At 36.9% G+C, this 15,034-nt stretch overlaps 1 protein-coding gene across 1 annotated transcript in view; it reads right to left on the minus strand.

The window, feature by feature from the left end:
- Positions 1-2,322: 2,322 nt before the first annotated feature.
- The window catches only part of ddx54 (DEAD (Asp-Glu-Ala-Asp) box polypeptide 54), a 52,235-nt gene continuing 39,523 nt past the window's right edge, over positions 2,323-15,034 (minus strand). The window contains exons 17-20 of the mRNA XM_088000085.1: positions 11,276-11,389; positions 8,148-8,249; positions 5,810-5,907; positions 2,323-3,621 (exon numbers count right to left, since the gene is read on the minus strand). Of these exons, the coding sequence (XP_087856211.1) occupies positions 3,389-3,621; positions 5,810-5,907; positions 8,148-8,249; positions 11,276-11,389 (547 nt within the window). The 3' untranslated portion in view covers positions 2,323-3,388. The remainder of the gene's footprint in view (positions 3,622-5,809; positions 5,908-8,147; positions 8,250-11,275; positions 11,390-15,034) is intronic.

A 15,034-nucleotide genomic window follows, 5' to 3' on the forward strand; every position in this document is an offset into this window, starting at 1 on the left:
TAAACACTGCATAGGGCATTAATACTGCTTTGTTAATATTACACAAAGATGATGTATGTACAAGTTAAAAGCATCACACAGACTGTCGAAGAATTAAAGTTTAAAAAGCTACAAAAATAAAGTATGTTTTATAAAGAAACCAATTTCAGTATTGTAATAAAATCCAAAGTTTAATATTGGATGAATTGTTTGGGAATAAACTGAATTCTTTGTAAATTGAACTCCTTGTACTACGTAATTTTAAAATTTTATTTTTTTATGGTGTGCAATTTTACTTCATGCAAATAGAGTCATAGTCATAGAGATGTACAGCATGGAAACAGACCCTTTGGTCCAACTTGTCCATGCTAACCAGATTCCCAACCCAATCTAGTCCCACCTGCCAGCACTTGGCCCATATCCCTCCAAACCTTTCCTATACAAATGATTTCAGTTGTTTGAAAATTATGTTTTCATGCCATGTTCTCCAGTAGCTCAGATACCACAAATGAATTTATATCTGTGAAGCAGTTTTCAACATTTCAAATCCCGCTGGGGATACATTCCCAGATCTACTGTGGAACCCAAAACCATGAATAGGAGCAAACCCATTCATTTAAATGGGAAACGTACTTTCCTGGCAGCCTCCTAGTCCCTGGTTCTGAAACATTCCCTATAATATGTTCGGGCCGCTGTAAACCACGGGTAACAAACTGCGGAAAACGATTCCACGGATACTGGGGTTGCCCTGTACAATAAAACATTAAATGGAAGCCTTTCCACTTAGTTTGAACTGGCACCAAAAACAAACGAGATTCATCACAACTGAGTTACTAAGCTGAACAGGAGAATGAACTAAACCATCAATAAAGATTTTCGTGCAGTCTGTGTTCACTTTAATTGTTCTAAATATCACAGCGAGAGCAATTACAGGCCAACGTAAAGTCAACTACATTTGACATGAGCCCCACTTCTACAAGTCCAACCATGCAAGGATGCCAAGTTTCCTTCTGAAAGAATATGAAGCAGTAAGGTTGAAATCTTCAAGATCCTCCAATGAAGCGCTGGTATTCTGTCCCACTTGCTATTTGTGTATCTTGGTCTGTTGTGGTGGGTGATATTACTTCCATTCTTTTTCTCAAAGGTTGGTAAATGAGGTCCATATCGATATATTTGTTAATGGAGTTCCAGTTTGAATGCCAGGCCTCTATGGAATTCCCATGTATGTCTTTGTTTAGCCTGTTCCAGTCGAACTGGTGTTCCTCTTCGTCAGTGTGTATAGATATAAGTGATAGTTGGTCATGTTTTTTGGTGGCTGGTTGGTGCTCAGGTATCTGGTGGCTAGTTTCCTGACATCTGTCCTATGTAATGTTTGTTGCAGTCCTTGCAGAGTATTTTGTATATGACGTCCGTTCTGCTGGCTGTTGATATGGGGTCCCTTAAATTCATGAGGAGCTGTTTCAGTGAGTTTGTAGGTTTGTGGGCTACCATGATGCCTAGGGGCCAGAGTAGTCTGGTTGCCAACTCAGATGTCTTTAATATATGGCAGGGTGGCTACAGTTTCTGAGTTTGTTGTGTCTTCTTGTTTAGGTCTGTTCTGTAATTGGCAGATTGCGCTTATTGGGTATCTGTTGTTCCTGAATACGTGGCATTGTTGTTTTTCTTCGGCTTCTCATAGTTCCTGGATGTTGCAGTGTGTTGTGGTTAATTTAACAACAAATCCCTATTTTTATTGCTTCATCTTCAAGGTTGTACCATCAGACCTACAGAGCCTTGTCAGCTGCAGATCCCTCCTGAACTACTCCTCCTTTCCACCGTTAACCCAAATTTGTTGCATAGAGTACATTAACCCAAATTTATTGCATACCTGATTTTCATATTACTGGATACAGAGATTAGGTGGGAAAAGTTATCCAAATCCTAATTAAATCTAAGCACTGAAATTAAGTGAAGTATTATTCACCTAATATAACTATCAATATCAGTTCAGTCAAATATAATGAGTTTAAAATCCAATTTCAAAAAAGAAGCTATAAAAAAAAAATTGACATCAGTGCACTGAAGCAATAGTGGGAGCACTACATGACTGCAAGGTGCTAGTGTTTAGATGAGGTAAACGAAACTCTTAATTGACTGGTCAGATCGATGTAAAAGATCTTAAAGGATCCCAATCTTCAACTTTACCTATTATTCCAATTTCCTGCTATAATTACCAGCACAGCAGTGGCAATTCTTAAAATGCAACTAAACACATGAAAAGGCTTAAGATGTAATAAATGGTTATATACTGTAAATGCAACAGTTCACCGATGGAATTTTAAAATCTTTTGCCAGAACAATAGCTTTAAATAGAAGTAGGCTTTAATGGCTCACTGTACCATTTAGAACTTGCTGAACACTAAAATACACATCAGTGTTTTAAAAAGAGTTGTTACATGTTTGGTAACTGTAGAGAAGAGATTTAAAACTAATGTCCAATTAATTTAAAAGAAAATCTCAATTTACAAAATCCATAACTTAGAAATGTCACCCCAGGGACATCATGACTTGAGATCACAAATAAAAACTAAAGCCAATTTAGTACAGGAACAGAATAAATATTTAGATCATCTACTGTTTGGAAAATTAATAAATCACTGATATAAGAAAAAAAATCACATAATTACACTGAAAGTTGATAGACGTGCAATAACTAGATCAAATCACTAGACTTTTTGGATAGTAACTAATTTACTTGTACCATGCTGCATCAATTACCTCTCAGCTACATGTTATTGTACTGTTAATTATATAATTGGATATTGCTCATAATAAATGATCCATCTACATCAATTCTGCATATTATACTCGTGCTCGTCACTGTGCCAGGATATTTCAAATTACAATTGCACAGTTACAAAATTTTAATAAAATATTTAGCACTACATAGCAGCAATTTATTTTTCACAGTTTTTTTTACGATAGTATTTGGAATGTTCACTATCCAAATAAGACCATTTTAATTTTAGTGATAAAAATGTTTAAAATAAAGTCACTCCTTGTTCAAAGGATTATATAGTACTGACAGAAGTTATAAACTTTATAAATAGATTAAAAATACTACGCTGAGCTCGGTATACCTTTTTTATTAATTTCCTCAATCTTCAGATTTTGGTTTTTAGCTGGAAATTTCAGTTATGACAGTGACCTTCAAGACACTATTATACAAAATAAATGTAATTACAAATGCACCTTAATGTTCTTGCACAGGCAATCCAATGAAAGTCAATACCTCCCCTTTCCTCCTGAATAAATGTTCATTCAATAATCTGCATAAGCAACAACAAATGCAAAGTATCATTAGCTAACATTAACCTGCAGCATATCACTGTATAGTCCAAAGCTCCAGGTGATGATTTGGCATTATGAATTACATTTTTCTCCGCATTTTCCCTTTGCCTCTACCAAAGGCCATGCTCTTCATTTCTCTTACACGTTGGCGACTCTTAAGCTTCAGTTTTTTCATTCCTCCCCGATGTAGGAACTGCAATTTTTCTTTTCTCTTTCTATTTTTGAGGATTTCAGCTTTGGTCTTCAGCTCTGAACGCACTCCATGCTGTTGCCCTTGTTTTCTTGGGAAGGAATGAGAATTTCCTCGTCCACCTGTAATGTTATACATGTCATTTCTTTATCATGATACAATCAGGAGGTTAATTACAGAAAGAGGCAGTTTGTCCTACCACGTTTTGCTGGTACCTTTCTGGAGGAGCCACCAACTCTAAATCCACTTCCACTTAGTACCCATACACTTCAATAGGTATTTCTCTCAACAATTTATTTAATGCTTTCAAAATAATCTTTGCAATACTCAGAATTTTAACTTACTTTTCTATTTCCACTTTATGGTGATTTAATTATTGCATCAGCCATCAAAACAATAAAACTACCCAAACTGAGTAACTATTCACATTTACATACTTTAAAACCTTAACTACCACCATGACTTTCCATACTCATTGCGGGGGGGAAAAAAAATCTTCTTATATGACACTCCTCATCCTTGCTAGGATACAACTTCCTGTATCATCTCAAAATGCAGAATCCTATAATTTTGTGTTCTCAGCAAATTTCACTATTAGGAGAAAGTGAGGACTGCAGATGCTGGAGATCAGAGCTGAAAATGTGTTGCTGGAAAAGCGCAGGTCAGGCAGCATCCAAGGAGCAGGAGAATCGACGTTTCGGGCATGAGCCCTTCTTCAGGAATTCCTGAAGAAGGGCTCATGCCTGAAACGTCGATTCTCCTGCTCCTTGAAATTTCACTATTAGCCTTGTTACATCGAATTTGTTTCGGTATATGGAAAGAACAGTATTATGTCAGAACTTCCCTACAATCCAACTAGAACAAATCATTCCAGCCTCATTCCTTCTGCCTTGCAACCATCTCTTGATTCACACAGCTACATTCTTAAATTTTGTGCCATTGTCTTTGCTGTAAGATTTATATGTGAAAATTTACAAAGTGTTTTTTTGAAAACGCCCATAGCCCACATCAACTGTATTTCTCTTAAAAAAAAAGATTGGTGTACAATTTGCACTGCCACTTTGATAAAATTAATTTTTGTTCCGTTTAAAAATTCCTGATTGGAAATAAGCTCCAAAGGAGAAATATTCAGAACAGATGACATGTTGCAACAAATCACCAATTTCAGGCTAGTCCTTGCTTCCCTGTAGGCACCGTAATTCCTAAAAAAGCTGTATTCTCTTTCCTGCAACATCTTTAATGCTACATTTCTCAAATCTCATCTTTTGTACTGCTCTTAGGACCATGCTACCTCTACTTTCCTTACACATCTCTCCTCATTCTAACCTGAACTGCTGCAATTTTCTCTTCAGCACTTACTGTTCTTTTCTGCATACTATCTTTCTAATTTGTCCCTGTTGTGTGCCCTTCTCCAGCCAAAATTCAATGCTGTAAACAGTATAATAGAACCTAGCCTGTCCATGAGAAGTGCAATGGGAGAGGGCTACGAAATATATTTATTGTAATAAAAACATACGTGATATGAAAATATTGCTGAACAATGCCGACTTCATATATATGTATTATGTACTTAATCCACTAAAGGTATAGTTAAAATGTATATTTTTCTCCCAACTCTCCTTCCCAAACATTTTATTTCTGTAGTACAGGAATAGAAGAAAGCAAATGATAGATTACTTAATCTATCTGACTAGTACAATAGGTCTCTCGGATCACTTATGTCATCAAATATCTAATTGCATATCAAATTTTATCACGACTGTCCTCCACTTTTTTTTTGGCAAGTTCATTCCTCTCCACACATTAGTAGTTTGTGTGTCTACTCAAGTATGTCTAGGCCCCCACTTCTAGAGTTTGGAACACTCTAGCATTCAAACCTGATTTAGCATTTCTACTTGTTTTCAGATATTATTTCCACCCAAAATTTTAGAAATGCATTTCATAAATCCAGCATGATAACTGAAAAGAATGCAAAAGAAAATTGCACAAAATAAAACTTTAACAAAAATATTAAACTGCTGAAGTGGAGCACCAATTTGAAATTAAGTACGATCACAGAGTTTCAAATTAATGGATTATTGCAAATTTTGAAGTAAGAAACAAATATTCAACAGCAACACACCTGCTTTCACATGTTCATTGAAAAATTTCATTAAATACATTTAGTAAATTATTAATACAGTGTGTTTAGCTTTTGATCAATACTTTAGTATAAAAGATAACAATAGTTAATTGGTTTGTTCACTGCAATATTGTGCACCTTTGTGCAAGCTTCACTAAAATAAGCCTTTGTAAATATAGTAGTCTTACCACGGCCACCTTTCTTCCTTGGATTTCTTCGCTCATTTTCAGCTTCATCATCGGATACTCTGTCATCGATCTTGTACTTCTTCCTCCATTCCTCATAGCTAAATATTGCTGGTCATGGAAATTGAAGCACGTTGGATTTTCTTTTTTGCTTTTAATCATGAGACTAAAATCCCAAGTATATACCAGTACAAAAAGAGTGAAATTTTTAAAGAAAAAAGATCACTTGACTATAGTGAGGTGGTTATGCTGTTCAGTTGAGTTCAAATAATTTCTGAAGCGCCAGGACATTCAACTGAATTCAAGATTATAGAAAAACGTGTGTGTAGCACTTGTAAATGTTCTACCATTTTCTCCCTTAACTACATTTTAAAAAGTTATCAATTTGTTTTTCTGCAGTTATAATCATACTTGACTATCAATGCACAGAATGGTACATGTAATCAGTGGCTGAAACAAATATATTTGAACCCAATAGAAAGATACAGAATAGAAGAAGCCATTTCAGATCATCGTGCTCATGTCCAATCTTTGGTACAGTTATCCAGTTAATCATACTCCTCTATGAACCACGTAATTTCCTCCCCTTCATAAATTTGTACAATCCTCTTTGGAATATTACTACTTTCATTAACTTTTCAAGCAGTACATTCTAGATAACAACAACTTGCATTGTGAAAATCCCTTTCCTTTATATTGCCTCAATTTCTTTAACTAATCAAATTAAATTTGTGTTAGCTGGTTATCAAACCTTCTACCACATTATTTCCTTGCTTTATCAAACCCCTTTAAGACTGTGAACATCTCAATTAAACCGCCACAGTATTCTTTGCTTAAAAGAACAACTCAAGTTTCTCCAAATTTTCAAAGATCTGAATTCTGTCTGCCCTAGTAGGATTTCAGTACATTTCTTTTGTACACCTTGTACTTAAACAACCTTTTCAAAGTATGACATCTGGATTGAATAGAACACTCCAGTTGTGGCCAGTGCTTTGCGAAGATTTAGCATAGCTCCCTTATTTTTGCACTCTATTCTTCCATTAATAAAATCCAGGAACTCTTATGCTTTCTGACCAAACTTTGCAAATAGGCTGCAACATTCAAAGATTTGTGTACATATTCCCCAGATCTATTTTCAAATTAGCTTAGATCAGAATTTTTGTCCATTATAATAAGTTATATTTAGGTTATTTTCAGTCTGAGTCCAAAGTATTTAGTTGCCGTGGACTAGTTAATAAGATGATTCTATCACACAGCAAATTTTAAATTTAAATTCAATTTTTTATAAGTAAAAATGGATGATCATGAAGCAGGACCTGCAGTGTAGAATCAGGGAGGGGAAGGCAAGTGCTAAGGATGTGTGCTTTCTGTATAACTGTAGATCTTTCAATGCGGTACATTAACCTGTCCTTCCAACTTAAGAATGCTCAAGACCATAAAACAAAGTCAAAGGAAATTCAGATTGTTTTGCTTGCAACCTAGATAATTCGAGACCATTATTTAAGGAAGACCTGTTTTCGTTCCTCCATTCAAAGCTACACCAACAATCCTCCCCACATTACAATATACAATGTTTCCAAAATCATTCCAGGACTTATGGCACTACTAAGTAATTTGGAAAATATCCTATGTATTGATTAATGTTTTTGTAAAGGAAAGAAGTTTTGGTTTCAGTAAATTTGCCATTTAGTTATGGAAACATGCCTTATTCTATTTTTAAAGGTAACTTTCACTTGCATCATTTGCATACTATTCACTAGCTTGTATACTTGTATAAAATCACCTCTATTTTAATGTCAAGTCATTCAAGCTTCTCCCATCTCTCAACAACCAAGTTCCAAATTTCTATTTGCCATTTTGTGAAAGGTGGTTCTGATTCCATTGTTAAATGCTTAACCCAGAGTGAGTTTAACATATCCCCTTGTTCTAGATTAATATGTCCGTATCTACTCTAACTCATTTCTTTACTGTTTTACATATTTAGATTAAATCATCCCTCACTTTCTAAAACTCATGGGAACACAAGCCAAGTCTTGTCAACTACCCTCAATTTAAGCACTTTCGTTTTGCTACCATTGCAGTGAACTTTTCCGATATTGCTTCGGAAGTCAAAGATATATTTTCTGAGGTTTGATACCCCACACTGAATTCAGTGTTCCAAATCGGATCTGACTAAGTCACTTTTTGATCAAAGAATTGTACGAGTGCACTTCTCCTAAATAAGAATCTCAATGAAACGCACAGCAAAATTATTTGATCTCTTTCATTTTTAGGTTAAAATAAGACCTGACAAAAAACAATAAGTGCAACAATAAGTAAAATGAAACAATAAAAAAGATACATGTTTTTCTTGTATGAAGCACTGATATATCGCCCACTTTCAGTTTTTATTTTCTTATTTTCCTGGCTGGTGTCTCTGATAAATCGCTTCTTTTTACGGTCCCTGCACAAAATTTCAATAATTTTTTAATATTATCACCTACCAAATGTTTAAAAAAACACGAAATTAAACGTCAATAAATTAAAACATTAAAAACATAACTAAAAATTCATTTTGGTTTAAAGGATGTTTGGAATAAGTTTTCTCATTTACAACATTTTCTTGTAAATATTGTAAATGGGAAAATGTCTTATTCCAGAGTTGTGTATGATTAAAAACAAAGGTTACAAAGGCATAATTAATGGGGAATTGGTTTAGCTTGGTTGGCTGGATTGCTGGTTTGCAGAGCAGTGAGATGCCATCAGTGTGGGTTCATTTCCCATCACTGGTTTGAGGTTACCATGAAGGACTCTTCTTCTCAACCTCTTCCCTCGCCGGAGGTCTGACGGCCCTCAGGTTAAATCACTACCAATCGCTTCTCTCTTTAATGAGTTAGCAGTCCCTATGGTCTGGGAAGAATATGGTGACACAACATAATTAGCACAATGGGAAAGGGATTGGGATTTGCAGCACATGTATTTTTAATGAAATGTCAGAAATGGTTTCAATGGGCGGCACGGTGGCACAGTGGTTAGCACTGCAGCTTCACAGCGCCAGAGACCCGGGTTTAGTTCCCGCCTCAGGCGACTGACTGTATGGAGTTTGCACGTTCTCCCCGTGTCTGCGTGGGTTTCCTCCGGGTGCTCCCACAGTCCAAAGATGTGCAGGTCAGGTGAACTGGCTATGCTAAATTGCCCGTAGTGTTAGGTAAGGGGTAAATGTAGGGGTGTGGGTGGGTTGCGCTTCGGCGGATCGGTGTGGACTTGTTGGGCCGAAGGGCCTGTTTCCACACTGTAAAGTAATCTAATCTAACTTGTAATCTAATCTAATAGATTTGTGAAAGTATAAACTATTCAATAAAGTACAACAAAAGACCTGCGGATACTGAAAATCTGACATAAAAACAATTTGCTGGGAAATTCAGCAGGTCTGGCTGCACCTGTGGAGAGAAAGCAGCATTATGTCCTGTGACCTTTCTTCAGAAACTGTAAGTTAGATTGTCGGTAAAGTAGACAAAGTAAGATACTAGCATTTCCCATTTAAAGTATGTCCTAACAGTAGGACTGGTAAATTAACAATGTCCTCAATAGCATTTTTCATCACTTTCACTTTAAAGCAGTTATTGAGCAGTCACTTATTACAAAAGAAAACTGCCTCTTGTCTCTCCCATTTTTTCAACCCTCCAGCACATCACGTCGTCAACGCGCTGAGCTTCTTGCTCACTTGCTTTCCATAGTGTCGATCCTTTGACTGGTTACTCCCCTGTTGTTCTCCAATTGCTCTCCAGCCCATATTCTCACACTCTTCGTTTTGGTCTCAGGCTAGCTACAGCTCTCCAGTGCAGCTCAGTGCCAGCTAGAAGAACAGCATCTCATTTTCCACCTGGGGACCGGCAGCCTTCAGGGCTCAATGCCAAGTTCAATAATTTTAGAACTTCAACACCTTCTATGCCCTTTACCTAACCCTACGCCTCTATCATGACATGAGCTGCTTTCCACTGCCAACCCACTTTCACTTACATGTGTGATTCCCATTATCAGATGTTCTTTCTCCCTGGCATATATCCCCTTGTCTACTTAATGTCATTTTCAGTCTGTGGGCTCCACTTCAGCCCATCCACTCACTCTTCTTCCTTCCCCCAACTTTTTCAATATATATACACATTTTCCTGGCTTTCATCAGTTCTGCAGACGAGTAACTAGACTGGAAACATTAACTCTGCTTTCTGTCCACAGAAGCTGCCAGAGCAGCTGAGTTTTTCCAGATATTTCTGTAATTATTTCAGATTTCTAGCATTCACAGTTCTTTGTTTCATTTTAGAAGAAAATCAAAGATTATCACAGGCAATTTATCCAAAATATGGATGGAAATTTCAAAGGCTTTACATCCCCATGGATGTGGTATCAAATGCAATGGTCAATGCATCAGAACATTTTTTGCTCGACATTTCTGTTCACACATGAAAATGGCAAGAATATAGAGATTAAAACACTCATGATCATCTGGTAAGCCACTCACTACGTGCATGTCCTCAGCAGTAGAGGGCTTTGTGATTTCCATGGTGTACATTACACACATAATATGGTATAGCATATTCCCATTTGCAGAAAGTTTCGGTAGTTCAACAGAAAGAAAAAGGGAGAGAGTATTATTTAAGTAGTGATATATTGTGAAATGTGGAAGTAAAAAGGGATCTCCGTGTCCTTCTACACCAGTCTATGGCAGAAAATAGGCAGGTGCAGCAAGTCATTAGGAAGGCAAATTGTATATTTGTCTTAATTGCAAGATTATTTGAGTTCAGAGGCAAGGATGTCTTACTGCAGTTACACAGGGACCATGGTGGGACCATGCCTGGAACATTATGTAGAAAGACCAAAATTGCGCACAAAGAAGGATACGCTTGTCATACAGGGAGTGCAGTAGAAGTTCACCAGGTTGATACCAATGTTGTAAGACAATACTATGAGGAGACATTAGCTCAACTGGGCCTGTATTCACTAGCATTTAGAAGACAGACAGAATCTAATTGAAATGTATGAAATTCAAACAGAGCTGGACATGTTAGAATCAGGGATGATATTTTCTGTTTGGGGAGCCTAGAATCAGGGGTCACAGTTTCAGGATACAAGACAGGCCATTTTGACAGAGGAAAAAACATTTTGGCACCCAATCAGTAATGAAACTGTGGAGGTCAAGTCACCGAATATATTCAACAATGAGACTTATAAATGTTTAGATATTAAAGGCATCAAGGGATGATACAAGGATCAAGAAAGAATATGGCACTGGGAGAATAAGCTATGATCATATTGAATGGTGAAACAAGCTCAAAAGGCCAAATGGCCTCCTCCAGTTCCAAGTTTCTAACTTTTTAAATGTATGCAGTTAAATTCTATTAATTCAAGATCAACATTAAAGATATCTAGTAACAGATATCAAATAAACTCCTAACAGTTAAGAAATAAAAGCATTTTATGAATAATACATACCACTTTAGCATTTGTTTTCTCTTTTGCAGATCTTGTGTTTCATCACCCATTAAATCTAAAACAGCTCCAGATGCCTGCTGTTCAAAGGATGTACCTTCCCCACTTAAACTTAATCTCGGTTCAAAAAATGTAAAAGTATGAGTTTAAAACAAAACTGTAAAACTTCAATGAACTACACAACTGAGATCATTTGTTTGAGAAACAGAGTAATTAAAGAAGGGTTATTCCTACTGTGGATTTCATTTCCAGATAAACAACTATTATACACACGTTCAGGTTAAACTGACACACAATCATTTAAACAATGGATTATTGCACCAGAAATATGAAATAAAAATGCACTGCACAAAAATAAGTAATTTGTCCTAACTGATCCATACTATCATTTATATACAACTTTGATGTTCTCGCAGATCAGTAAGCTTCACACAGGAAGAAGAGATAACATTCAGAGTGAGGCACAGCACAGGCTCTCATATTTCTGGAATTCTGCATGAGAATTTGGTGCAGAGGAGGTTTTTTGGCTTGCAGCTTTGTTTGATGGTTTAGAAGGTCTTATAACAGGATAAACTGAAGCCCAGGATCATTGGCTCAGCCTAATAGTCACAGGAAACCATAAATTCATTGGTTCACAATAGCTGATAATTTGACTGTTCGGTAATTTTTCATTAAAACGTAACTTATGTAAAATATTTAACAAACAATCTGAGACCAATAAAAAGTTTGAAATAAACAAATTAATAACTAAGTAAATAAGATAGAGATGCAGGTCCAGGCAATGTATTTTGCCTCGATGATAATGGGAGCTGGTGGGCTCCATTGTAGCTCAGTGTCGTCATCTGTAGCAAGTGTTGGTTGCTATAGAAACTCTGGTTCAGAGGTGATGAGCTGCAGGATGAGCTTTGAACACTCGACACTTCGGGGGTGTGGGAGGGAGGGGTATTTACTTGGATGCTGTGTTTCAGGAGATTCACACCCTTTAGTTTAACTACTTCAGTCAGTGGTCAGGGACAGAGAGGTGTCACTACAAGCAAAGCAGGAAAAGGGTTCCAGGAGGTCATACTGCTGAAGCCTCAGCCCTTCAGCTTGTCTAACAGGTTTGAGATTCTTGTGTCCTGCTTTGTTGAGAGTAGGGCTGTAGGGATGATGAACAAATTGATCATAGCACTCATGATGCAGGGAACCATTCAACAGGATGGAGGGTAGAGAAATGTAATTGTGCACAGGAATAGTATTGTCAGGGGAATAAACACAGAAAGCTGCGTTGCCTGTTTATGCCCCAGTTCAGGATATGTCATCTGGACTGCAGATGGACTTGGCGTAGGAGGGGAATGATCCAGTTGTCATGGACCATGTAGGTATTAGCGACATAGGTAGACCATGGAACGAGGTTCCGCTGAGGGGGGTGTCTGAGCAGCCTGGGGCAGATTTAAAAAGAAGAACCAAAAAAAAGTAAAACAAAAATTGTCCAGATTACTATCTGAGCCATCAGTTAATTGGTATAGAGTCAGCAAGAGGAAAAATGTGTAGCTCAAAGATTGGCAGAAATGAGTTTACAGCAGCAGTACTGGGAATGAGGGAGCTTTTTCGATGGAACAGGCTCCACCTGAATCATGCTGGGATCAGAGTCCTGGTGAATTGCAAGACTAAAGCTGTGAACAGGGGTTTAAACTAAATGGAGGGAGGTGGTTCAGTTGCATGAAAAATAATAAAGTCAAAGATAAAAGGACAAGGTAGGATTGCAGATTAGTGAAGTGACAGGTTGTTACCAAAAATTAAAAGGGCCAGAATTTGTGTTGCGTTGCACCAAGGAAGAAGAAACATCAACGAGTTTTAAGAAGATTTGTAGCTCAGGTTGGGGTTCTGGATATAGGTTTGCTCGCTGAGCTGGAAGGTTCGTTTTCAGAAGTTTCGACACCATACCAGGTAACATCTTCAGTGAGCCTCCAGATGAAGCATTGGTGGTATAGCCCGCTTTCTATTTATTTGTTTGGGTTTCCTTGGGTTGGTGATGTCATTTCCTGTTCTTTTTCTCAGGGGGTGGTGGTACATCCAAGAATAAAAATTTAGGGAAATTCAATCATACAAGAGATTTAAGGTGTTGTACCTTAATGCACAAGCAATTCAGAATAACGTAGATGAATTGACAGTGCAAATCAAGGTAGATGAATATGATTTCATAGTGATTACAAAAACATAGTTACAAAATAATTAAAATTGGGAAGTTAAACATTCAGGTGTATTTAACCTTTTGGAAAGACAAGGATGGATGGAAAATGTGGCACAGTAACACTTAATGAGAGATGAACTTGGGTGGAGGTTAAAAAGAAACCTATGAATTTCCCATGATATCACATGAATTTAAACCAAGTGAAAGAAGTTATTGGTAGGAGTAGTGTACAAAGCCCCCAAACAGTAGCTATCTTGTCGGAAAGGATATCAATCAACAAATAGTAAAAGCATGTAAAAAGAATAGAGCAATAACTACAGATGATCTATCTTGTGAATCAAATTGGAAAGGGTGGCTACGACATTGAATTTAGACAGTGTGTTATGGAGTTACAATTACAGTTAGCTGGAGTGAACAGTGTGGATAGATAAGCAGGTATGACAGTAAGCAAGCAGTGACAAATGTTTAAGGAATAATTCAAGACTCTCTGCAAAAATACATCCCAGTAAAGAAGAAAGATTCTAAGAGCTGGAGAAACCATCCACCGCTAACCAAAGAAGTTAAGGAGAGTACCAAGTTGAAAGAAAAAGCATACAAGAAGGCAAAGTCAGCTACAGCACCAAAGACTGGGATATATGCATAATCCAGAAAATGAGGACTATAAAAGGTAAAAAAAGACAAGAGAACAAATCTTGAGGGCAAACTAGTGAGAAGTATGAAAACTGACAATAAGGTCATCTTTAAATATACAAAAAGGAAGAGAGAGATCAAAGTGAACATAGATCCTTAGAAAATTAATCTAGGAATACAGTTATAGGGAACAAGGAAATGGTGGAGGAGTCAAACAAATATCTTACATCAAATGTGACATTGGACGATACTTCAAACATTCCATTTATATTGAAGAATACGGGGAGGAATCAACTACTATCACCATCACTATTACTTGTGATGATGCTGTCACTTTAAGAGGTAATTATGTCCTTTTTTGAAGAGACGTGTAAGGCAAAGGTGTACAAGTAAACAATTTTGAGAATCTTTGGGTTCTTTTTAAAAGTTGGAACAAGGGAAGCAGACTGGGTATGGTCAAGTCTCTCAGACCAGGCTTTCTAGTTTTTAGGTTCAGTTTTGAGCAGACGCCTTTGGGGTTTCAAAATAGTTAGCAGCTTCAGTGAATATCTCCTAGCTACTACTTTTTCTGAATTTTCTCCATTCTTTTTCCTCCTAAAACTGCATGTGGGAATCAGTGTCTGAATTTGCCTTTTTGCAAAAGGGTGTGTTTAGGGAATGAAATTGGAACAGTTAATTAGTAATGGGTACTGTATTGTTTAAATAAATTGTGTTTTGCTTATCGTCAAATTGCACCTGGAACATGGCACTTCACATCTACATTTAAATAAGCAAAAGTTAAGGGCTAGGCTACCTTTTTAAATATTTTGAGGGGATCTGGTCGGGTTGATAATGCACTAGAAAACTAATACTAGATGTTGCATGTGTCATGGTGAAAGAGGAGGAAGTTCAGACACTTGAAGGAGGTGTTATTAGATAGACAGTCTCGATTTGAAGTACATAAGATGCTAGGACCAGAT

This window comes from Chiloscyllium plagiosum, unplaced genomic scaffold (genome assembly GCF_037043375.1).
Source record: "Chiloscyllium plagiosum isolate Xiang-an unplaced genomic scaffold, Cpla_swu_hap1 HiC_scaffold_24, whole genome shotgun sequence".
Taxonomy (NCBI): domain Eukaryota; kingdom Metazoa; phylum Chordata; class Chondrichthyes; order Orectolobiformes; family Hemiscylliidae; genus Chiloscyllium; species Chiloscyllium plagiosum.